Raw genomic sequence first — 26,615 nt, forward strand, 5'->3', positions numbered from 1 at the left:
GAGCGTTGCCGTTGACGATGAACAGTAAAGTCTGTGTGTCCGGTCACTACCTCGCTCAACGTTCGGTCACTATTGCTGACACCTATTGTTGCCAAGCAACTGATCGAACGCGTCTGGTCCTCATAGGGTTGTGTCCAGTCACCTCTACCGAGCTCGTTTATTCGTGTTCTTGCGTCCGGCTTGGATCCCATCTTCGCGCTTGGAGTTTGCTTGATATCTTGGGTATTCTCTTGTGCTTCTAGGGTCTTGCTTATGGTGTTGATCATGGAATCATCATGTCGCCTTTGTCCAAGTCATGTCTTACACCCTATTGAACTACAAAACAATTACTTGCAAATTCATTAGTCCAATTTGGTTGTGTTGGTCATCAAACACCAAAATCCAAAGTAAATAGGCCTAGGGTACATTTTCCTTACACTTACCAATCTGACATCCTCCTCAGGAGTGTAGTACATCCTTTGCCTTGAATCATCATCTATTGCTTCCACATCGATTATTACTCGATGATGACCGATGTTTGCTAGTGAAAGGTCCTAATATGGCTAGAGGGGGGGGGGTGAATAGCCTATCAAAAAATCTACAAACCAACTAGAGAAATTTGATTAGTATGACAAATAGCGAAAAGTGAACTTGCTCTAGCTCTACAAGGATTGCAAGCCACCTATCCAACAATTCTAGTTACTATGATCACTAGACACACAATTTACTAAGTCACTACTCACTACTCACTAAGAGCTCTCACACTTGCTACAATAAAGAGCTCCATTAGATGAACTTAAGCTACAAAGCAAGCTCTCAATTCTAGCTACACTAAAGAGCTTACTACAACTAGTTTGCGGGTATGTAAATGAGTAAGTAAGGTGATTATACCGCCGTATAGAGGAGTGAACCAATCACAAGATGAATACTAAATCAATCACCGGGAGAATACTAACGGGCAAGAGATAACTAATTTTCTCCTGAGGTTCACGTGCTTGTCGGCACGCTAGTCCCTGTTGTGTCGACCAACACTTGGTGGTTCGACGGTAAAGAGGTGTTGCACAAACCTCGTCCACACAACTAGACATCGCAAGAACCTACCCACAAGTGAGGTAACTTAATGACACAAGCAATCCACTAGAGTTACCTTTCGGCGCTCCGCCGGAGAAGGCACAAGACCCCTCACAATCACCGCGATCAGAGCTGGAGACAATCACCAACCTCCGCTTGACGATCCTCACTGCTCCAAGCCGTCTAGGTGACGGCAACCACCAAGAGTAACAAGTGAACTCCACAATGAAACACGAACACCAAGTGCCTCTAGATGAAATCACTCAAGCAATACACTTGGATTCTCTCCCAATCTCACAAAGATGTTGAATCAATGATGGAGATGAGTGGGAGGGCTATGGCTAAGCTCATAAGATTGCTATGTCAATGCAAATAGCCAAGAGAGTGAGCTAGAGCTGGCCAAACGATATTTAAAGACACCCCCCAACAATAGAGCCGTTGGCTCAATTATTGGGCTGACTGCGGGATGACCGGACACACCGGTCATGTGCACCGAATGCGTTCGTGTGGTGACCAGACATGTTCGGTCACTGCGTCCGATCGTAGCCTGACTGCCATGTGTCCCCTTTCAAATTGTTTAGCCATTCGAGCCTAATGGCTATTCGGTCCACAGCGACCAGACGCGTCCGGTGTGACCGACCGGACACAGAAGAGGCAGCATCCAGTCAAGTCTAGAGAGCTCCCATAGCCGCTCAACTATGTCCGGACACGTCCGGTGTGACTGACCGAACGTAGGAGAGGCAGCGTTCGGTTGAGTCTAGAGAGCTCCTAGAGTCGCTCAACTACGACTGGACGCATCTAGTGTGGCCGACGCGGACACACCCCTATGTCTGGTGCTCACTAGACCAACACTCGCACCCCACGTCACCTCGACCGGACGCTAAACAGTGATTGCTTAGCGTTCGGTCACTGCTACGACCTAGAGTCTGGTCACCTCGTCAACTTTGTCATGCCTGGCCAAAATACCGAACACGTCCGGTATCTCTATCGGTCGCATTCGGTCATACCGGACACGTCTGGTCCTCATGTCGGAAGCGTCCGGGCACCCCGTGACCAGCGCATTCAACTCCTTTTCTTCACTAACTTCTTCTCCCTTGCAAATGTGCCAACACCACCAAGTGTATCACCTTGTGCACATGTGTTAGCATATTTTCACAAATGTTTTCAAGGGTGTTAGCACTCCACTATATCCTAAATGCGTATGCAATGAGTTAGAGCATCTAGTGGCACTTTGATAACCGCATTTCGATACGAGTTTCACCCCTCTTAATAGTACGGCTATCGATCCTAAATGTGATCACACTCACTAAGTGTCTCGATCACCAAAACAAAAAAGCTCCTATCAAGTTTCACCTTTGCCTTGAGCTTTTTGTTTTTCTTTCTTATTTTCCAAGTTCAAGCATTTGATCATCACCATGCCATCACCATCATCATGTCATGATCTTCATTTACTTCATCACTTGGAGTAGTGCTACCTGTCTCAGAATTACTTTGATAAACTAGGTTAGCACTTAGGGTTTTATCAATTCACCAAAACTAAACTAGAGCTTTCAATCTCCCCCTTTTTGGTAATTGATGACAACCCTTTCTCAAAAATATGAATTGAAATTTATTTGAATCCATGTTGCTTGCCCAAGCATATTTACCATGTGTAAAAGGATGTGGACAAGTTTCATAAATCCCAAATGGTAGCAATTGCTACCCCTACATATGTGCTAAGAGTTTGGATTGTAGCTTGCACATATGCTTAGATGGAAAATATAGGAGACAATGTCTACCAAATGATGCTAAGGTATAAGAGATGGACCTTTCAAGCGTGATACCAATTGGAGTGCACCAATATACCATCTTTAGCACCATTAGTAACTAGATATACACAAAAACTAGAATACCCCATAAGATCAACATTAGAAGCAAGGGTCTAGTTTCCATAAAATAAACATAAGTCTAGTTGCTTAACCTATACTTGCTAGTTTCTTATTTCATCATTCAAACCTACAACTAGCATACACCACACAAGCATGGATATTGAAATTTAAAACTTGTGTCATGCAAGCAAATATATGAAATGCACATTCAAATGCAACATACAAGTTTATGAGCTTGCTCCCCCTACTTGTGTATAATTTTGATTGATCCCCTTACAATGTTATTTCATTTATTTGCTCCCCTATCTTACTATCTTTATGAATTTTTCTCTCTCCTTTGTCAACAATTAGCACAAAAGGAGAGCTCAAATTTTAGATAGGTTGGGGTGAAACCATGTGAAGTGAGGATCATTTTCTCAATTTGGTTCAATCTAGATCACTTGTGAAAGATATTTAACTCAGATTGATCCAAGGACAAGCTTCTTCACACCTCAAAAAGAGGGTTATTATGCACCATGTTGAGTTAAGCACTTATAGCTTATTTTCTAGATTAAGCACTAGGTTTATAAGCCCACAAATATGTCATATGCTACCACTAGATCATTTCAAGTATACAAGCAATAGTGGTACCATACAAGCATCAAATTCATTTGATTTTCATGAATGAACCTAAGACATGATAGGAATGACTAGATGCACTAAACAAGTCCTTAGCAATGGATGAATGACATGCCAATCAACTTTACCTTACTTTGCTCGAAGGAGAGGCATGTCATATAATGGAGGTGCATCAACACATATTTGAGAAGTCAAGTATGTTTAATTCATTCCTTAGCTTGCAAAACCTCTTCTCATCAAGTGGCTTGGTGAAGATATCAGCAAGTTGTCTTCGGTGCCCACACTTTCAATGCAAATGTCCCCTTTTTGTTGGTGATCTCTTATGAAATGGTGGCGGACATTAATGTGCTTTGTTCTTACATGTTGAACAAGATTGTTAGTTAACTTAATTGCACTCTCATTGTCATATAGCAATGGCACTTTCTTGAACTTGATTCCAAAGTCACTCAAAGTAGCCTTCATCCAAAGTAATTGAACACAACAACTACCAGCTGAAATGTAATTTGCTTTGGCGGTTGAAAGTGCTACACTATTTTGCTTCTTTGATGACCAAGACACAAGTGATCTTTCCAATAGTTGACATGTGCCCGATGTGCTCTTTCTCTCAACTTTGCATCCCACATAATCAGAGTTCGAATATCCAATTAACTCAAATCTTGCTTCTTTGGGATACCACAATCCAATATTTTGTGTATGCTTCAAATACCTCAATGATTTTCTCTTGGCGAGGCTTGAAATCTAGCACACATGCATACATTAAACATCATATCCGGCCTTGATGCGGTCACATAGAGTAGACTTCCAATCATAGACCGATATATCTTTTGATCCACTATGTTGCCACTAGCATAACTATCCAAGCTTCCATTTGTTCCCATTGATGTACTAATAGCTTTAACATCATCCATTCCAAACTTCTTGAGCATGTCTTTGATGTACTTTTCTTGACTCACAAATATGTCATTCTTTATTTATTTGATTTGAAGACCAAGAAAGTAACTAAGCTCTCCAATCATGGACATCTCAAACTCACTTGCCATCATCTTGCCAAACTTCTCATAAAAATCTTGATTGGTTGACCCAAATATGATATCATCAACATAGATTTACAATACAAACAAGTCATTTCCAAGCTTCTTGGTGAAGAGAGTGGTGTCAACATTTCCCATCTTGAATCCCTTAGAGAGTAGGAAATCCCTCAATCTCTCATACCATACTCTTGGTGCTTGTTTCAATCCATACAAAGTCTTTCTCAATTTGTAAACATGGTTGGGTTTCTTTTCATCTTCAAAGCTGGGAGGTTGCTCAACATACACAAGCTCATTGATGTACCCATTGAGAAATGCACTCTTTATATCCATTTGACACAACTTGATGTTGTGGGCACAAGCATAGGCTAGCAAGATCCTAATTGCTTCTAATCTTGCAACTGGGGCATATGTTTCTCTAAAATCAAGACCTTCAACTTGAGTGTAACCTTAAGCCACTAATCTTGCTTTGTTCCTTATTACTATCCCATCTTGATCTTGCTTGTTCCGAAAGACCCACTTGGTTCTAATTACATTATGATCCATAGGCCTCTCAACTAACTCTCATACTTAATTTCTCTTAAAGTTGTTTAGCTCTTCATGCATAGCATTTATCCAATCAACATCCTTAAAAGCTTCATCTATCTTCTTAGGTTCAATGGATGACATAAATGAGAAATGTTCACAAAATGATGCCGATCTAGATCATGTTTGTATACCTCTAGAAATATCACCAATTATAGAGTCCAAAGGATGATCTCTTGCAACATTGGTTGGTTGGAGCACATGCACTTGATTGCTTGCATTTGATCGATCATTTGGTTGAGATGATGAACTAGCCACTTGTTTTTGATCTTGCACTTTGTCAACACTCGCACTTGATTGACTTTGATCTTGAGAACCACTAGCTTGTACATTTGAGTTAGAGAGCACTTGATTCTTATCATCTTCAACATCAATCACCTCTCTAGGTCTTATATCACTAATGTCCATGTTCTTCATTGCATTGACTAATTGAGTGCCTCTCACAACATCTAGATTCTCATCTTCCTATTGGGAACCATTTGTTTCATCAAATTCCACATCATGAACCTCCTCAAGAGTACCACTAGCCAAATTCCAAACTCTATATGCCTTGCTAGTAGTGGAGTAACCAAGCAAGAAACCTTCATCACATTTCTTTTCAAACTTGCTTAATCTAGTGCCTTTCTTCAATATGTAGCATTTACAACCAAAAACCCGAAAGTATGCTATGTTGGGCTTTCTTCCATTCAATAGCTCATAAGGTGTCTTTTCCATCATAGGGTGACAATAGAGTCATTTGCTATAGTAGCAAGCCATATAGATTGCTTTGGCCCAAAATGAATGACTCACATTGTACTCACTCAATATTGATCTTGCTATGTCAATCAAAGTTCTATTCTTTCTTTCAACTAGGCCATTTGATTGTGGAGTGTACTTGTCCAAAAATGGATGCCTAATTCCAAACTCATCACACAAATCTTCCACTCTTGAGTTCTTGAACTCACTACCGTTGTCACTTCTTACTTTCCAGATGGTTGTTTCAAACTCATTATGAATTCTCTTGATGAATGTCTTGAAGATTGCAAACACATCACTCTTGTCAACATGAAAGAACACCCATGTGTATCTAGTGAAATCATCCATAATCACAAATCTGTATTTGTTTCCACCAATGCTAGTGTATGTGGTTGGTCCAAACAAGTCTATGTGCATCAACTCAAATGCCTTAGATGTGCTCATCATGCTCTTCTTAGAATGTGTGTTACCAACTTGGTTTCTGGCTTGACATGCACTACATAGCTTATTTTTCTCAAATGTGACATCTTTCAAGCCTCTAACTAAATCATGCTTGATCAACTTATTCAATTGTTTCATTCTAACATGACCAAGCCTTCTATGCCATAACCAACCCATGCTAGACTTAGTGAGCAAACATGTTGACAATTGAACTTCTCTAGTATTGAAATCAACCAAGTATAGATTCTCATATTAAATCCTTTGAATATCAAGTTTGAGCTATCTACACTTATGATCTCTACATCATCCACACCAAATATGCACTTGAAACCAAGATCATACAATTGAGCTACTAATAATAGATTGAAGTTCAAGCACTCTACTAGTAGCACATTGAAAATGCTCAAGTCATTGGATATTGCAATCTTACCAAAACCTTTGACCTTGCCTTTGACATTGTCAACAAATATGATACTATCAATCCTATTGCTCTTATTTTCATTGATTGAATTAACCATTCTTGGATCACCAGCCATGTGTTGAGTGCACCCACTATCAAGCACCCAATGCCTTCCTTTAGCTTTATAATTAACCTACAAAAGAAGATCAATTCTTTTTAGGTACCCAAACTTGCTTGGGTCCTTAAAGGTTAGTTACCAAGGTCTTTGGCACCCAAATGACCTTTTTCTTTGGGCCCACAATTGGTGTACCAATAAACTTAGCCTTCACACCATTGGCACCCTTAACAAGCATGTAACAATAATCAAATCTAATTGAGGATACATTAGGTTGCTTGTTCTTGTTAATCTTGCAATATTGCTCTATATGCCCAACTTGCTTGCATCTATTGCAAAACCAACCATTGCCCTTTACAAAGCAAGCTTTGGGAGTGACAAAGGCCGCCTTGCCTTTCTTAGGGGTATAGCCTAGTCCCTCTTTGTTGAGAGAAAATCTTTGGCTACCCAAGCACTTTAGCAAGCGGGCATCGCCTATGGGCATGAGTGAGCTCATTCACCTCCATCTTGAGGGTCTCATTTTTCACCATTAATGAGGCATCAAAAGTGAAACCATCATTCAAAGGTGAAGTAGAAGTAGTAGTGATATAAGAAGGGTTAGTGGGAGCAACAACAATGGACTTATAAAAAGATTCATCAATAATATCACATGTTAGTCCCACATCACATGACACAATCGCTTGCTCCTTCTTCGCATCCTCCATCTTGACTTGCTCGATGAGAGAGGAGTGAGCCTTTTTAAGCTTAGAGTGAGCTTTGCCAAGCTTCTCATGGACTTCTATTAGCCTCTCATGAGTGTCACTTAGCTCATCAATGGATTGCTCAAGAAATTTGACTTTCTTGCTCAATCCTTTGCATTCCTTTCTCTTCATCTCAAAGCAAGTCTGCACTTGCTCACACATGTCTATGAGCTCCTTCTTGGTGTACTCCTCATCATCACTCCTACAAGCATCACTTTCACATTCAACATCATCACTCACATCATATTTTACCTTGGTAGGCTTTGCCATGAGGCATGACGATGGAGTGTCGAAGAAGGAGGGCTTGTTGTTGATGGCGATACTTGCTAGTGCTTTCTTGATAGATTTCTTACCATCATCACTAGAGCCATTACTATCCAAAGAGCCATCACTATCCCATGTGACCACATAACCTCAACCCTTCTTCTTCTTTTGGAAGGTCATCCTCTTCTCCTTCTTCTCCTTCTTGACCTTCTTGTGCTTCTTCTTCTCATCCTCATCATTGTCACTATTGTAGGGACAATCCGCTACAACGTGATCGGGACTCTTGCAATTGTAGCATCTTCTCATATATTCTTTGCTCTTGGTGTGATCTCTTCTCTTTCTTGCACCATAGCCCTTCTTCTTTATAAATTTGCCCATCTTGCACACAAAGAGAGCCATAGCTTCATCATCAATATCACTAAGATCATCATCATCACTTGATTCTTTCTTGGACTTGCCCTTGTTCTTGGATAATAAGCTAGTATTGAATGCTACACTCTTTTTCTTCTTGTCTTCATCTTCCTTCTTGTCATCCTTGTCAACCCCCTCCCTTTCCACATGGTATGTCTCTTGTGTCATGACATCACCTAGTACTTGGTTAGGGGTAATCTCCTTTAATCCTCCTCTTATGATAAGCAATCTCAACATTTCAATCTTAGAGGTAAGCACATCAAGAACTGTTGAGAGACATCATAATCATTGATCTTCTCTTCCAAGGCCCTTAAGTCATTTTCAATCACTTGCAATTGATGGAACATCTCTAGAATGCTCTCATCTTCCTTCATCTTGAAGCTTATCAACTTGTCCTTGAGGATGTACAACTTGGCACTCTTCACCGCCAATGTGCCCCATATGTTTTCTCCAATCTCTTCCACACCTCATTAGCTCTCTCACAATCCTTAATTTGCTCAAACATCTTGGAATCAATGGCATTGTATATGGTGTTAAGAGCCATTGCATTACATTGCTTGTTGGTCTTGTCTTGGTTGGTGAGATTGTTGGGATCAATGATAGCATAGTCACTCTTGGTCACATCACATACTTGATTATTGATTGAACCAAGATACATCCTCATCTTTCTCTTCCAATAATCATAGCATGTGCCATCAAAGAACGGTGGTTTGCCCCCCCCCCTCCCACATGGTTGAACACAACTTGAGCCATAATTTGACACCGAGGTTGTTAAGCCTTTAATCAAACGGTGACCATAGCTCTGATACCACTTAAAAGGTCCTAATATGACTAGAGGGGGGTGAATAGCCTATTAAAAAATCTATAAATCAACTAGAGCAATTTGATTAGTATGACAAATAGCGAAAAGCGAACTTTGCTCTAGCTCTACAAGGGTTGCAAGCCACCTATCCAATAATTCTAGTTACTATGATCACTAGACATACAATTTACTAAGTCACTACTCACTAAGAGCTCCACTAGATGAACTTAAGCTACAAAGCAAGCTCTCAATTCTAGCTACACTAAAGAGCTTACTACAACTAGTTTACGGGTATGTAAATGAGTAAGTAAGGTGATTGTACTGCTGTGTAGAGGAGTGAACCTAATCACAAGATGAATACTAAATCAATCACTGGAGAATACCAACGGACAAAAGACTAATCAAAATTTTCTCCTGAGGTTCACGTGCTTGCCAGCACGCTAGTCCCTATTGTGTCGACCAACATTTGGTGGTTCGGTGGTAAAGAGGTGTTGCACGAACCTCATCCACACAACTAGACACCGCAAGAACCTACCCATAAGTGAGGTAACTCAATGACATGAGCAATCCACTAGAGTTACCTTTTGGCACTCCGCCAGAGAAGGCACAAGACCCCTCACAATCACAGTGATCGGAGCCAAAGACAATCACTAACCTTCGCTCAATGATCCTCGCTGCTCCAAGCCATCCAGGTGGCGGCAACCACCAAGAGTAACAAGTGAATCCCATAGCAAAACATGAACACCAAGTGCCTCTAGATGCAATCACTCAAGCAATGCACTTGGATTCTCTTCCAATCTCACAAAGATGTTGAATCAATGATGGATATGAGTGGGAGGGCTTTGGCTAAGCTCACAAGGTTGCTATATCAATGCAAATGGCCAAGAGAGTGAGCTAAAGCCAACCAAGCAATATTTATAGACACCCCCAACAATAGAGCCGTTGGCTCAATTATTAGACTAACTACGGGATGACTGGACGCACCACTCATGTGCACCAAACACGTCCGATCGCTACATCTGATCATAGCCTGACCACCATGTGTCCCCTTTCAAATTGTTTAGCCATTCGTTCCCAATGGCTATCCACTCCACAGCGATCGGATGCAGGAGAGGCAGCATCCGGTCGAGTCTAGAGAGCTTCTAGAGCCGCTCAACTACGATTGGACGCATCTGGTGTGACTGACCAGATGTAGGAGAGGCAGCATTCGGTCAAGTCCAGAGAGATCCCATAGCTGCTCAACTATGACCAGACGCGTCCGGTGTGGCCGACCAGACGCACCCCTATGTTCGGTCCTCACTAGACCAACACCCTGGACCCCATGTCACCTCGACCGGACACTAAACAGTGATTGCTCAGCGTCCGGTTGCTGCTATGACCTGAAGAGTCCGGTCACCTCATGAACTCTGTCGCACTTGGCCAAAATACCGGATGCTGTCTGGTATCTATATCAGACGCGTTTGGTCACCCCGTGACCTGCGTATTCAACTCCTTTTCTTTCACTAACTTCTTCTCACTTGCAAATGTGCCAACACCACCAAGTGTATCACCTTGTGCACATGTGTTAGTATATTTTCACAAATGTTTTCAAGGGTGTTAGCCTCCACTAGATCCTAAATGCGTATGCAATGAGTTAGAGCATCTAGTGGCCCTTTGATAACCGCATTTTGATATGAGTTTCACCCCTCTTAATAGTACGGCTATCGATCCTAAATGTGATCACACTCACTAAGTGTCTCGATCACCAAAACGAAAAGGCTCCTATCAAGTTTCATCTTTGCCTTGAGCCTTTTGTTTTTCTTTCTTCTTTTCCAAGTCCAAATATTTGATCATCACCATGCCATCACCATCATCATGTCATAATCTTCATTTGCTTCATCACTTGGAGTAGTGCTACCTGTCTTAGAATTACTTTGATAAACTAGGTTAGCACTTAGGGTTTCATTAATTCACCAAAACCAAACTAGAGCTTTCAGTTGGACTCGGGCTCCTAGAATCAGAGGCTAATGGGGAGCTATGTGTATTGCTAGGTGGTGGTGGTGGTCCCATGAAATGAGTATATGGCATAGGAAAGTGATGCGCTTGGTAGGCAGGATGCTGTGGGTGCAAGGATGGTCCGAAGGTTGAGATTATAGCACCATCCACACCTTGAAGAAAGTTCATGAAACCACCTCTTGGACGATACTCCTTTGTGATTGAGCAAGAAACAATAGTACAACAAGGTAGGAAAATGGATAAATCATGTTAGAAGTATGTATCAATAATAATAATTCTAGAAGATTAAATGTTTCATAAGCAATGGACAACATGATTCAGTACTACTACTGTAATTGCAGTTCAAGAAAAATAGCATTTTTCTCTACCAGTACTCACTAGAAAACAGCTATACATGATAAGAAAAGGTATGAGCCAAACAACTATACATGGTAAGAAAAAAACACCAATCATTAACAGCATGAGCTGCATGAGTATTCTACTACCTATGAATGTACTGTAGTTCAATAATAGACATTCTAATCACCAAAAAGTGTTGTTTTGTTCCATAAGTTTTAGGAACCATGAACAATAAAAAAATCATAGATTAGTTTGATCTTTGGACATCATATTACTATAATCTAATCTCATATTTCTATCATGAATGAACTTACCCAAACTAAATAATTAATCAAACTCATCTGTCCAGCCAACATTTGGGGTTTCTTTGAATCTTCCAAAAAAAATTTAGAAAACAACCAGATCGACAATAACCCATTGCAATTCAGTGAAAGATAATAAATATTCATAGATTTTGATGGGGAATCACTCAAGTCAGGCAAGGAAACGAATGCATATATAACTGAAAATCACCTAGGGTTAGACACCAACGAACCTGCAGAGTCTGGCGATGAGTGGTGGCTAGACGAAGAGTCAGATCACAGGGATGTCAACATCTTGATGACTCTCCTTCGCAACAGGAGAGGCATGGAGGACGAATCGATGGGCAGCAGCAGCGACGGCGGCGAAAAAGCAAGAAGGAAGCAGATGCGACTTCAGGGGAATAGAAATTAGCGCGTAGAGATTGGAGTTTCCCGCTTGTTGTGGTAGAAAACGCGTGAACTAGGAGTGGTCTTGAGGGTTGGAGCCGCTATGTGCCGCTCCATCGCTGCAACGCTCACTCTGATTTCTTCCTCTGCTTTTCATCAGATGAGATCATCGCCTCTCCTATAGGATCCTCTAACACCCTGCAAGACTACCATCTCTGTGACATGGAACACTCGCTGCCTATGTGGTGGTTGGGGTAGCATGCCAGCTCACTGCATTGGAGAAGCCCTGAGCTCTGCGCCAGGGAAATAGTCGATATCCGTGATGCATTTGTCACATCACGCCAGTCCAGGCCTAGGGTACTGTACGCATATCATCATCTATCAGGCATTGTTTAGTTTCTTCCTCTAAAGTTTACTTCATATCCTATCGAATATTTGGACACATGCATGGAGTATTAAATATAGACTAAAAAATAATTAATTGCACAGTTTGCGACTAATTTACGAGACGAATTTTTTAAGCCTATTTAGTCCATGATTTGGCAACGCGGTGCTACAGTAACACATGTGCTAATGACAGATTAATTAGGCTTAATAAATTCATCTCGTGGATTACTGTCAGATTCTGTAATTTGGTTTTTTTATTAGTATTCGAACACCCATACGACACCCCATGTAACACCCTATGTGACATCCTAAAACTTTACACCTTGGATATGCACCAGAACTGTTTGTATTACAGTCCATGCCAAAGCTTAATTGTCCTCATGAATGGCCATGGCCTTGATGCCCTGCCCTAATTCACCGTCGGCCTACCCTTCTGCTTTCGGCCAGGGAATAAGGTGATGACGATTTGGCGAGCTAAGACTCAGGGGGGCATGAAAACCAATCACGCTATCAGACTACTAATCGAGCCACGCAGGCTAGACCATTTTGTGCTAGGGATGATCATGATGGGATCTGAGCTTCAGCTTCACACGGAAGGCCTTTTGTCTTGTGTGCACATCATGGCAATGGGTTCCCCAAAAGTCTAGCACTATGGAGCCTCTATGGGCCCTAGGCAGACCCAGATAAATTCCTCTTCATGCAGGAACTTATGGAGCTGAAACAACACCTTCTCCCAGCGTTGTTGCTTCTAGGAGATTTCAATCTAATCTACTGAGCCGAAGACAAAAATAATTCTCGCATCAATTTAACATTGCAATTTTTTTATTTTTAACACTTTTTGTACCTCTTCCCGCGAACATACCTACAACAAAATGATCGTTAGTTGTACCATACACACCTCTGACTTATACATTTGTTATTAATCGATAACAAACCCGTGCAATTCTTGGTTGGTGGAGTAAAGCGGTGGTGGGTAGCCTGTCATTCTTCCAAACAGCCTGCAAACCCTGATGGGCAAGTGAATCTCGACCACGTGGAGGAAAATAATAGGGACATTACAGCAATACTCGTCTGACTCATCCCTAGTTATAGGACTCAAATAGTCCTAGAGCTCTGGAGCATCCCAAGGACACCAATGCACCTGAACATTTTGTAATTGAGTTAGGTTGTGATATAGTGTACATCGAACAAGTCACATGTATGATAGTAAAGAGAGCGTAACCTGATGCTGTGTTAGGACGTCGAGACAGTCCATGTACTCCCTATACTTGCGCCTCGCATCTCCTCTAACTAACTCTGCTTGTGTCCAGATATACAAAGCTATATGCAGTGTATCCTGCCTGTTCCAATGTTGCATTAAACATGATAATGAATTAGCCATTAATAATTTCATCATATGTAACTTCCTCGAAGAATATAGTAAACCGAAGTACTTATAGGGAAACCAGTAACAAGGGGCCTCCTAATGGGCCATCGTTCTCAACACCAAACCTAGAGTAGGTAGGAGCAACCCCCAAGATTCTCATACCCTAAGGTGCGATGGCAGACAATGCATAGCTGTCGATATGTCCATGTCAGGACTGTACTGCCCTAGCTATACGCCGCTATGTTAACCCACGGCTGGCGTAGTATGTCAAGAAAGATCCAACTGATGGTGTTGTCTGAGACATCTAGGAATAGGAAAGCACCAAGAAAGTGCTAGAGCCACACTCTAGCAAACCTGTCGATCTAAGCCTCAATAGCCTATGGGTCCAAATAATCAAAGCGCTCTATGATCCACGACGACGAAACACCGGAACTTTTCCTGAAATTCACCAAAGAAAATGAGATCCGATGGCTGCAGGAAAGCAATGCAAGTATTAAATAGGTTTGAATTGCTCACTTATTTTTCTTAGAAACCTCATCGTCCGGTGGAAGAAAGCCAGTGAACTGAGCCACCAGCTCTCTCTAGTGATTGTTGTCAACTATACCTATCACTGGAAGTCCCCCCAACCAAAGGCCAAAGATAGACTTCATGTCCTGCATGGTCAAGGTCATCTTGCCGCAAGGTAGGTGGAACGTGTGGGTCTCAGGCCTCCACCTGTTATAAGAATAGAACGACTATTAGTTACCTCAAATTTGTTATAAAAATGTTTACGTACAATGAAGTCACTCGCACCTGTCTACAGCTACAGTAAGTAGTGCTGGGTTAAGGGGCGAAAAACCATAGTTGACAACACAGACAAGCTCGAGGAAGCCGACACGCCGTATGTACGATGCGTAACGCTCGTCCCACTGGTGCGTCCTGGTGTGCATGTGGGGCCTCAAAGGAGGCAAGGGCATCTCTGCGTCAATGTCAGTCAAGAAGTGTGCTCGGTGCGGGTCGTCGTACTCCACCTCAAGAAGGGGTACAACTGGTGCTACGTGTGAGGGGCCATCCTGTTATAAATTGATAAATAAAGGGTTAGAGTATTCAAATTAACAATATTCAAATTAACATTATGTAGCATTGCAAAATTTAAACTACTTGTTATGCAATAGGAACACAATATGAAAGCACATGTATATATTCAAAGTAACATTAACAGACATATTAAACAACTTCACTAGGAAAATAAGCAGCTTCTATGTATGGACATGTTGCCCTCGTCTTCTATGCCTACTAGCATTATGACCAGGTTCTTTACAAACAGAGCAAAGATTCCTGCCATGGGTCTCGTTAAAGTCTCCCCCTCCATACATGTGTTCGTCGTATCCTCTCGTAGCATAACCTAAACCCAAAGTCCTAACTAATAGTAACCTAAACCCTAACTACCTAACCAAACCTTATCTGTACTACAACACATGACCTAAACCCTAAAAACTACCTACCTAAATAAACAAATTCACTAACCTAACTATACTAAATCACTAACCTTAACTATCCTAAATCACTAACCCTAACTAAAATAACATTCATAATAACAAGAAATCGAGAGAGGGAGCTACCTTGACAAGCGGGGACCTTTTGGGGTCATCCAAGCCGAAGGAGATGGCCGCTGGCGGCCTCACCGACCAACGACGCTGGCGAGGCAGTGGCACTGGCGCTAGCGCCTCAACACTGGCGAGGCATAGGCGGTCGACGACGGCGGCGCCTGGTGGTCGGCTGCCTGACGACAGTGACGGCCCTTGGTGACGGTGGCACTGGGCAGAGCCAATGGTGATGGCGTAGGCAGCGATGGCGTGCGCTAGGGTCGAGGGCGAGGGCGGGCGCAGTGGGGGCGTCGCGGGCTTTTACTGGCCCTTAACGCGCCACCAGCACTGGCGCGTCACAGCCGCGCCAAGATGGGTGGCGCGGCAGACCTTGCCACGACGACGCCATATCATCCTCCCACTATGCCACCATGCATGGCGCGGCATAGACGTTTCACCGCGCCATGGCAATAGGCATGGCCAAAAGTGTTAGTTTTGGGGAAAAAATAAAACAGTGTTAGATTTAAAATTAGTTTACAAAAATTGTTAAAAAATCAACATTGCTCAATAGTTTCAAAAACACCATGGATGATCTTGAGCTTGCACCAATTAATATCCAAGGGAAAAAGTTCACCTGGTGTAATGATCAACAAACGCCTACAATGACAAAGATAGACCACATGTTTGCCTCGACGGATTGCCTTGAAAATTTTCCAAGAACCCACTTATAAGCATTAGCATCACTCGGTTCAGACCACTACCCTCTCTTCCTCTAGGGAGACGTGGCACTGCAATTCTATAAAGGTTTCAGATTCGAATCTTACTGGACGAACATGCTCGGATTTCTCAAGACGGTTCAAGAAGCATGGAACACAACGGTGGACACTCATGATGACATTTTGCGCTTACACGTCAAACTTCTGCGCACGGCCAAAGCCTTGAAGAACTAGAGATGAAAATAGTTGGGAAGCTATAAGATAACGTGGGCCATTCTAAATATAGTTTTGTCAAACCTAGAAAGGGCGCAAGAGTCGAGAGATCTAACATCAGAGGAGATCCAGTTCAAGAAATACGTCAAGACAAAGGCACTTGGGATAGCAGCGATGCCAAAAGCACGGGCTTGACAACATTCGAGGCTCACTTGGATTCACAAAGGGGACACAAACTCACATTTTTTCTAGTTGCATGCCAATATGAGGAAGAAGAAAACTTATATTAGTGCACTCAATGGAGATTCAGGCCTAGTGGTCTCACAAGAAAATAAATCAAGGCTTGCACATTCTCACTTCTCAAATCTTTTAGGAGCAACTTCTACAAGAACAAGTGCCATCAACTGGAGTGAATTAGGATATGCTCCTCATGACCTCGAAGACTTGGATGCACCATTTACTAAACATGAATTAGAAACTATGGTGAAAGACATGCCGGCTGAAAAAGCACCGGGTCCGGATGGCTTCATAGGAATCTTCTATAAAAAATGTTGGTCGATTATTAAAGGAGATTTGTTTCAAGCTGTCATGAGCTTTAACAACCACCAGACCACAAGATTGAACTTAATCAACAAAGCAAACATCGTCCTGCTGCCCAAAACACAAGATGCAACATCACTTTCTAATTATAGACCCATAAGTCTCATCAATAGCGTTGCCAAAATCATCACAAAAATTTTAGCAAATAGACTGTCACCCCACATGAACTCCCTAGTGTCAAATGCTCAAAATGCTTTCATCAAGAAGAGATGTATTCATAACAATTTTATCTACGCACAAAGCGTTATCCAACTTTTGCATAGAAAGAAAAGACCGGCCTTGTTTATTAAATTAGATATATCAAAGGCCTTCGACTCCATAGGTTGGAGTTTCCTTCTTGAGGTGCTGGGGCCTCTGGGTTTTAGCATAAAATGGAGAGACTAGATTGTAGCCCTTCTAGGAACGGCATCATCAAAAGTATTGATCAATGGGGAGCCGACGCAAGGTACCAAGCACGCTCGGGGGCTAAGGCAGGGGGATCTACTTTCTCCCCTCTTGTTCATCCTAGCTATCAATCTGCTTCAGCGTATCATCGACAAGGCCGCATAAAGAGGAATATTAAACCGGGTACTGCCCAAAGCAGTGACCTTGCGGTGCTCTCTGCACGCGGACGGTGCAGCCATTTTCGCTTACCCAACAAACACAGAGCTTGACAACCTACTCAGGTTACTGCATTTTTTGGGGATTGTTCAAAGCTCAAGATCAACGTCTCCAAGACTGAAATATTTCCTATAAGATTGGACAACACAGCAGTTTCGCAGTTACTGCAAAATTTCCCCGAAAAGATATGTAGTTTCCCTAGTAGATACTTAGGCCTCCCTCTACAGCTACGGAAACTGCGTAAGATAGAGGTCCAACCTTTGATTGACAAAATAGGGGCAAGACTACCAGGCTGGAAAGGTAGGCTTTTATCCATAGTCGGGAGAGAGATGCTAGTAAAAACGGTGCTTTCATCTCAACCGATTTACCATATGACTGCTTTCCCTAAACACAAGTGGTTAATTAGAAGTATTGATCGTTTGAGGAGAAGCTTCCTATGGAGGGGAGAGACACCAGATAAGGTTTATGGTGGGCATTCCATCATCAACTGGTCGACGACGTGAAGACCAAAGGACAAAGGAGGTTTAGGGGTACTGGACCTCAACCGCTTCTCAAGAGCTTTAAGACTACGTTGGTTATGGTACCAATGGAAACATCAGGATAGAGCATGGAACAAACTTGATCTTCCGGTGGATGGCCGAGACTGGAGCTTTTCACGGCATCGACAGTGGTGACATTAGGAGATGGTAGCATGGCCAAGTTCTGGATGTCATCATGTATTAATGGGCGAACATCGAAAGCTATTGCACCAATGTTGTTCAAGAAATCTAGAAGGAAAACCATAACAGTGAAAAGGCGCTTGAAAACAATAGATGGATATCGCACATCACTCTGTTAGTCACGCCACAGGAAATAAAGAAATATGCCAGCCTATGGGAAGAAGTGAACCAAATCCAGTTGCAAGATGATGTGGATGATAGCATTCGTTGGCGCTGGACTACAGATGGAGAGTATACAACCAAAAGTGCCTATGTCATCCAATTCATAGGCACATTTAGCAAGCTAAAACTCATTCCGATTTGGAAAGCAAAGATAGAGCCCAAATGCAGATTTTTTGCTTGGACGTTGCTGCATAAAAAAATCTTAACTGCGAATAATTTAGCGAAACGAAACTGGCCGAACGACCCAATATGCAAGCTTTGTGGTATTGATCCGGAAACACCGACGCACCTTTGCAAGGACTACATATTCACAAAACAAGTTTGGACCATCATAAAGCGATGGCTAAGCCTCTCGGTGGTTGACAGTGTGGGTATGACGGGATCCCTGCATACTTACTGGCATAAGTGTCGAGCAAAAATTGACAAAGATCAGCGAAGGAAGTTTGATGGAATTATCATCTATTTTTGGTGGAACATATGAAAGAAGCGCAATAGAAGAACTTTTCATAACAACGTTATGCAGATTGATCAAGTGGCGATGCTTTGCAAGGAAGATCTGATGCAATACCAGTTGGCAAATACATCTAATGTTGGATCACAACAAGAGCACTGTTGGGGGCGTTTCTGCAGTTGGGGCCTGTTTAGTTACCTCCTAAAATGCCAAATTTTTCAAGATTCCCCGTCACATCGAATCTTTGGACGCATGTATGAAGTATTAAATATAAATAAAAATAAAACTAATTACACAGTTTAGACGAAATCCACGGGACGAATCTTTTAAGCCTAATTAGACTATGATTAGACACTAATTGTCAAATAACAACGAAAACGCTACAGTGCTTATTTTGCCGAATTTTTTGGATCTAAACTGGGCCTTGTTTGGTTCTGAGGGCCTGGACAGGGCTCCTTTTTGTTTCTTTGTTTTTACTATCATTGTTGTTAGAGGCCTTTTACCTGTGTACCATTATAAAAGACGGTAGCGATCTATGTATCATTAAAAAGTTCAAATGCACTTATATACCATGACACTTTTTTCCCTCCTAAGCCATTCCATCTAGTTTTTGTCGTATGCCAGTTTTAACACGTGGGTCCCGCCAATAAAAACGTCTAAACTGCCCTTCTCTCGTAACCTCCTCGTTTGCCTCTTTCTCTCTCCGCCGGGTGGGTCAAGCTGTCAGCGACTCCCACGCCTTCTTCCTCCTCAAGAAGAGTAGCGCTAAGCTGAGGCCTGAGGATCTGGGCTTGCCATGCCAAGCTGGAAGAGCACGCGGCTTGCGGCTACCACCACCAGCCAGACCGCGTGGGGCCCATGGCCCGGGCAGCGGCAACGGCCGGCCTGGGCTGCCTGCTCGCGGCCAGGGGCGGCGGCGGCGGCCGGAGCTGGCCTGGTTCGCCCCGCCAGCAGCCGGGGGTGGCCGGACCGGCACCTCCACGCCCAGGGGTGCCTCGCCGAGGGGCTGCCGGGCCCGCTCGTCTCGCCGCGTTGGCCTGCGCCTGGCCATGCCAAAACCCCGTGCACGGCCGCGCCTAGATGCGCCGGTCCTGCTGCGCCCGCGGTGGCTGCGGCGGAGCTCGCTCACTCGCTCGTCGATGCCTACGCCAAGCTGGCTCGCGCTGGCGCCGCCGCGCAAGCCCTGTTCGATGAAATGCCGCACCAGGACGTCGTCGCCTGGACCTCAATCCTCACGGGGCTTGCGCGCGCCAATGCCCACGGCGCGGCCGTTCGGTTGTACCACGGCATGGTCGCCGCGGCGGTAGGAGCTCACGCATGCCTTTCGCGGTGGCCGGGGCGCGTCCGGACCAGAGCTCGCCCATGCGGCCGTGTTCGAAGACCTGCTGTTGTGCGGCGCAGCCGCGAGCCTGCTGCTGCGCTCTGCGTCCCTGTGCCTCCGGGAGCTCCTGCTGGTGCTCGTGGCCACTGCGCACTTCTCGACTCCGTCGGCACCGGCGCTGGCGACCTCCTCGGGCGGGTGTGGCTGCATGCGCGACCCCTCCCAGCCCACCATCGTGCTGGGGACGCTCGACGCCGGCCGGCACCAGAGGCCCCACCTCACAAGCGTGCCTGGCCACTAACCCGTCCGTGCGTGTGTTTGTTGTTTTTTTTTTCCGTAGCGTTGAGACCTAGGGTCAGTTTGGATTTTTTTTATACAAGCAGTTTGACACCGTAAGATCAAAAAAAAAAAAAAAAAATTGCGTCATAGCATCAGAATACGCTCAAATTTTACGGTGACATGTAAATCACGACCATAATGGCAAACAGATAAAAGGCTCTTGTTAGGCTGTTAGGCTTCAGGTGGAGGTTCTGGTTGGTAGCTAGTCGGGTTCCTGGCCGAGTTGCCTTGGTGGCCATGAGCTTCGGCTCCAGTTGTGTGCTTGGAACTTTTAATTTGTTTTTTTTTTCCTGTCTAAAGAAAATCCGGCAAATCTCTTATCGCCTTTCTTCGGAAAAAAAAAGTCTAGCACCGGAGAGTCCCTTCCCTTCCGTGCTCGCAAAAACTTTCGGACAGGAGAACGCCGCCGTAGCCTGGAATTGCTTCCGTTTCACGGCACAGACTCGCCGGGCCCGTATCCTTGACACACACGACCGTGACTGACTGTACCTGTGGCTTTGTTGTGCTGAGTTCAGGTGTGAGGTGCGGTGCCGGAAATTATGCAGCCGCCGGCACGTAACTGTCTCTATCTGGCTTGGCTTATCAGCTAGTTAATAGTGTTTTTCTCTCACACCAAATCAGACAGCAGTATTTTCAGCTATGGACTTATAAACTAATCCAACCGAAATGATTCTTACGTTGAAATCTTGCGTTAGAATATATACTAGCAGTAGGACTACTGCATACGACGGCATCCTCATCTTCTTAAGTCAGTTCGTCAAGACCGTATCATAGGAAAATGAAAAAAAAAGAGATCAATTATTCAACGCTGGGAGAAATCTGATATGAATTCGGATGGTAGGAGTAATGCGACCGCACCGATTGAAGGACGATGAGCAGGCATCCAGGCACCCATCCTGTGATTGTGAAGCAGAGGCCACGCCCACTGTCCTCCTCCAAGGCTCCAACCCCCGTCCAGTTCATCTTGCAAAGCTGGAACAGCGATAGGACATCTGTGCTGTGCGGCGGCGGCTGATCCTTGCTCCACACCTTGGAACTAGCTGGGCTCTGCAGGTGCTGAGTGAACATTCCTCCAAACGGCACAGATAATAAGCTGTAGGAGTACGTGCAACAACAATAACAACATGCAGCAAACAAGTGCCTAGCAGGCACATCATTAGCTCGCGGAACCATGCCCCTAATCATCATCACCAGCCGCTTAGCCCAAACACTTTTTTTTTTAATAATGGATGTCTTTGCTTCATCGCATTGTTTGGCACCGCGTAATCGCGCGTGTCCGGCTATATTTTAAGCGCGAACCGGAATCGAAGCGGACGCGGGCTAACACCTGAAAGCGGTGTGATGGCGAGGTCGCAACCGCAGCCAGCCAGCCCGGTGCTTAATCAAATCGCAGTGGAGAATTTGGATGGTGGCAAAAGGAATCGGCGCCGATTGTCCCGAAGCTGCCGGCGGCCGCGCTCCGGCCGCCCGGCCGGCGAGGGGGCCGGGACGGACCAGCGGCGGTGGTCCAGGTTAATGCGAGCTCGGTGACAGAGATTGGTACAAAGTGCAGACCACGATGTTTGGAAACTAATGGCGGATTGGGAGTTCCTCACTTGGTACTGCCCGCTTGTCGTCGTGTGGACCGCTTGTTCCAGCCAGATTACAGTTGACACTTGCCACGAGTCCACGACTATGGTCTATGGGTCGATGTAGTATGGTGTTTTTATATATAGAACAATTGTTCAGTCAGTTCAAATTTAATCCAGATCTATGTTCTTTTGGGGTTAAAAAAACAAAGATCTTTGACTTTGTAACGAAATACTTTAACTACAATCAATCTAACAAATATGCTGTCCTGGTTGTTAGTCGTTGTTGAGAATTTGCTGTTCTACTGCACCTGAGTATATTTCGTAAGATGTCACCAAAATGTCAATTGGGCTCATGCCCGCAATTCAGATGTCACGTAGCATGCGAAATTGCGAATATGCCGTTACCTTTGAACATTGTGTGAGCTTGTTTACTGCCGCACAGTTGGATGCGTTTCAGATGAACACGGTTTCTGGATCTGGAGTGACAAGAAAGCCCCTACTGCTACAAGATTACTTACAATTACAATGTACAGCCCCGACGTTTCGAATAAACAAGAAATTTGTACTTAGAAATCATTATCAGAAGTGAAAACCGGAAAAGAAAAAGAACAAAGCCCGAATAACAAATCACCGGTCCTTCTCGGAGCTAACGTCGCTGCCCCGCCCGTTCGGCGACGCCGCGCTGTCGTCCACCGGCACGACGCCGGCGTCCTTGCGGCTCCTGTACTTGATCAGACCGTAGAGCTTTTTTATCTCCCTGATCGGCGCGTCCTTGGCGAAACCTCCCCCGCCCCCGCCCCGCGGCGAATGCTCCGCCGTGCTGGCCTCCTCCGACGCCGCAGCGCTCGCCCCGTCGAGGTGCCCGGACAATCTCGAGGTCAGCCTCGGCGGCCGCGCGGCGGTGCTGGTCCGCTGCGGCTGCGCTGACGACGGTGACGGCGCCACGTGCTGCAGCGCGCTGATGACGGTGCGGAGCGCGCGGCTCGGGGACCCGCGGTTGGCGAGCATGATCTCGCCGAGCTCGGCGGGGCTGAGGCGGGCGCCGGCGTGGAACCCCTCCTCCACCTGCGGGTACAGCTTGTGGTCCTTGAGCCCCAGGTAGTTGCTTGCCAGAGCCTTGAATCCCTCGAAGTCGCACATGGTGAAGTGGATGTGCACGTCGAGCCGCCCCGGCCGCAGCACGGCCGGGTCCACGCCGTCCTTGCCTCCGCTCATGGTGAACACCATCACGCGCTCCTCGCCGCAGCACGAGGAGAGCCCGTCCATGAAGCTGAGCACACGCGCAGTCCTCGCCGCCGCCGTCTCGCCGTCGCCGTTGCCGCTGCCACCGCGCAGGTAGCGGTCGAGGTCCTCCACGAGGATGAGCGACCGCGGGGTGGTGTCCAGAAGCAGGGCGCGGAGGTCGTCGCAGCCGCCGCGGGACAGGTCGATGTCGTAGACGTCGTATCCCAGGAACCTCGCCATCGCGGCGGCGAACGTGGACTTGCCCGTGCCGGGAGCGCCGTAGAGCAGGTAGCTCCTGCGCCAGACGCGGCCGAGGCGGTGGTAGTACGCGCGGCCCTTGAGGAAGCTCTCCAGGTCGGCGCGGACGCGGGCCTTGAGGTCCGGGTCCATGGCCACCGTGTCGAGCGTGGCCGGGTGGGTGAAGGGCGCGGACGTCCACCGCGGCGCGCAATCGCCGGTGGCGTTGGCGTAGAGCCGCAGCTCGCGGCGGCGCGCCTCCATCTCGTCGGCGACGGACTCGAGGTGCTGCAGGTAGGGCCGCAGCACGCGTGTGCGGTCGTGGCGGCGCACGCGCAGCACGAGGCGGCCGTCCCCGGCGTTGGTCCACGCGAGGCGCGCGCCCAGGAAGGCGTCCCGCGCGGTGTGGCCCGGCCCCAGCTGCAGCGCGAAGTCGTTGCTCTTGGCCGCCGACGACAGCACGCAGGCGGCGTCCGCGTCCTCGAGCGACGGCAGCGACGCCACGTACGCCGCCGCCTTCCGGAACAGCGGGTTCTCCGCGCCGCCGCCGTCCCCGGCGAGGCGCGGCACCTCATAGTACTGGTACGCCTGCGCCCACTCGTCCGCCCACCGCCACGCCCGCCGCAGCGCGTGCGCCGCCGACTTGTACGACAGCACCAGCCGCAGCGCCACCACCGCCAGCGCCCCGTAGACCAGGGCCCCGATCACCCCTCCGACGCCGCCGCCGTCCGGCCCCATCGCGGCGCGCGCCCCCGGCCTTCCCTTCCCTTCCCTACTCCGTAGCGAACGGAACCCGCCGTTGGCTGTTGCTGCCTCCTGCTTTTGATCCGGTCACGTCGGTTCGTCTGTTTCGGCGAGCGGAGTAGAGGGGAGAGGAGATCGGAATGTTGCTTTAAGGGCGCCCAGCCCCGAGACTCGTCGTGCGGTCGCGGATATGGTGCGGCGTGGGCACGTGGCGTGCGCGGGGTCAAAGAAGGCGGAGCAGCGGAAGGCCGCGGCCTGCAGAGGCGGGCGTAGTAGCCGAGGTGGATTCGTGTGGTTTCGTCGGTCGGCATCGGCTTTCCAGTGGTTTGGACTCGTTCGATCCGGCCTGCGCGAGTTCGTGTCCGGGTGCACCGGTGCAGGAGTGGTGGAGGCGTTCGGTGTGGTTGGACCAGCCGAACGGACAGGTCACGACTCACTGGTGGTGGTTGACGAGTTCCTGAACTTGCTACGTGCCAATGCCACAAAAATCTCGAGTGCCTTGCCGTCAATTTTTAGGACAGCGTTTGTGTGTAAGTAATTCGAGTTTATCTTCTCATCGGATCGGCGGTATTATTCTGATTTGAATCTTTGGTGCGAACTCCGGACTCGTGTGGATTGGACGTGCCGTGTGATTAACAACTTGCTAGTGACAAACGTGTCGTCTGGCATACATTGATACATACAGCCAAATACGGCAGAGCTAGCTGTTACCGGAGATTTGCCAGATTAAGAGCTGGCTGGGATACCAAATCATCATCGTTTAGAGGAGTATAATGGTTGCTTCGGCCTGATTCGATGCGATATATGATTCTAATTCTATCAGCAACACCGAATGGAAAAACTCCACACTTGCCCTAACAGTCCTTTTGGAAGGGCGTTTAAAGAAGATACGTACTTACTCCTACTGAACATACTGATTAGGACGCGTTCGTATGCCATGACCTGTCAACCTCCCGTCAAAAAACTTGAAAACAATCTTCGATCAAGTTTGCTTCCTCAACTGCCAGTTTGCCTGGTTTTCTTTGTGATGATCACGTCGTTCTCTGCTGGGCTCACATAGTATAGCGCGTATTATATTTGCAAAAAGAAATGTTAAACTTAAATCTCGGCGTCAAACTGCATGCTTGTTATTTTAGGAACATTTTTGTTCAACAACACACACTTGAGTGCATTTTTATGGCAACTGCTAAAAACAGCCATGGAATGGAATTAAGAAAAAGGAAGCGTTCTTCGAACTAGTATTTCCTCGCCCAGCCATCAGGCAGGCCCGGGTATATTCTTCCATTGCTCCACCTGAACCCTATCGCTGACTTGATTAGACCGTGGCAATGGTCACAGCACATCGGCTATAAATATCAAAAGAAATGCATTGCGTACAAGTGTGTTTCCTAGTCATGAACCAGCACTCCAGCAGGTTTCCTTTGAACATTTTTCTTCTTCTTTTTTTTTAAAAAAAAGAAAGAAAACTACTAGCTCAACGAGCCCACCCAAGATCGATCGGTAGTTGAGCTCTGGTAACCCAACAACAGTTCTTACCACCCATCCACTACGCCCAACTCGGAAGCCCCCAAAAGCAACGTGGTCAATATGCGTCGCATGCCACCTCAACTGAAAAGTCGCCGACGTGAGCTTGTCTCGGAGGAGACACAGCACGCTACGAAAGCGGTCACGCCTAACCGGTGTTAGGTGTAGGTCCGGAGACGTGGGGGAAGCGCGCGCGCATCTTCGCTTGGTTGGCGCGGGCACCTTGGGTTGCTGAATGCTGGCACGGGAGCCCGATCCGGGGACGGACGGCGCGGCGCGGGCGAAGCGAAGGCCCCAAACGTGGTCCGAGCCTGCGGATGGGGATCCCGCGTCCGCGTCCAGGCTCGCTGGCCGCGCGCTGCTGCGGCTGCCACGTCTGGGGTTCCCCGGTCGCTTTCGACCCCGCTCCCGGGCGAATTTTCGCCGCCAGAGCGGCAAGCCCACGACGGCCGCGAGAGCGAGAGGGACCGGGGGCTGGACGGCCGAATCGTCGCGGGATGGTCTCTGATTCTGGATGGCCGTCCCGTCCTGGTCGATCAGCAGCCGGCGGAGCGGTCTTTGTACGTACTCCTCTCCTGCTAGCTCCTGCGGTTCGGTCGGGTTCCTTTGTACGTACTCCTCTCCTGCTAGCTCTGTCTGCCACTCCGAACGCTGCTTGTGGGGACTGGGCGTCCAGTACGAAGCTGAGCACTATACCAGTACAATATTAGAAAGTTCTATGCGGTGAATACAAACCTACAGATGCTGAAATGCATGCCGCGTGTTTATCATCAGTCAACACGAATAATGCATGCCA

At 46.4% G+C, this 26,615-nt stretch overlaps 1 protein-coding gene across 1 annotated transcript; it reads right to left on the bottom strand.

Moving 5' to 3' along the window:
- Positions 1–22,631: 22,631 nt before the first annotated feature.
- On the bottom strand, positions 22,632–24,414 carry LOC136533180 (AAA-ATPase At2g46620-like). The gene has a single exon (XM_066525751.1). The coding sequence runs from the start codon at positions 24,287–24,289 to the stop codon at positions 22,718–22,720; it is 1,572 nt and encodes a 523-aa protein (XP_066381848.1). The 5' UTR covers positions 24,290–24,414; the 3' UTR covers positions 22,632–22,717.
- Positions 24,415–26,615: the final 2,201 nt, after the last annotated feature.

Source organism: Miscanthus floridulus, unplaced genomic scaffold, assembly GCF_019320115.1.
Source record: "Miscanthus floridulus cultivar M001 unplaced genomic scaffold, ASM1932011v1 fs_79_1_2, whole genome shotgun sequence".
In the NCBI taxonomy this organism is placed as follows: domain Eukaryota; kingdom Viridiplantae; phylum Streptophyta; class Magnoliopsida; order Poales; family Poaceae; genus Miscanthus; species Miscanthus floridulus.

Coding starts and splice junctions, on each gene's coding strand:
- LOC136533180 (XM_066525751.1), bottom strand. CDS start 24,289: ATGGGGCCGGACGGCGGCGGCGTCGGAGGGGTGATCGGGGCCCTGGTC.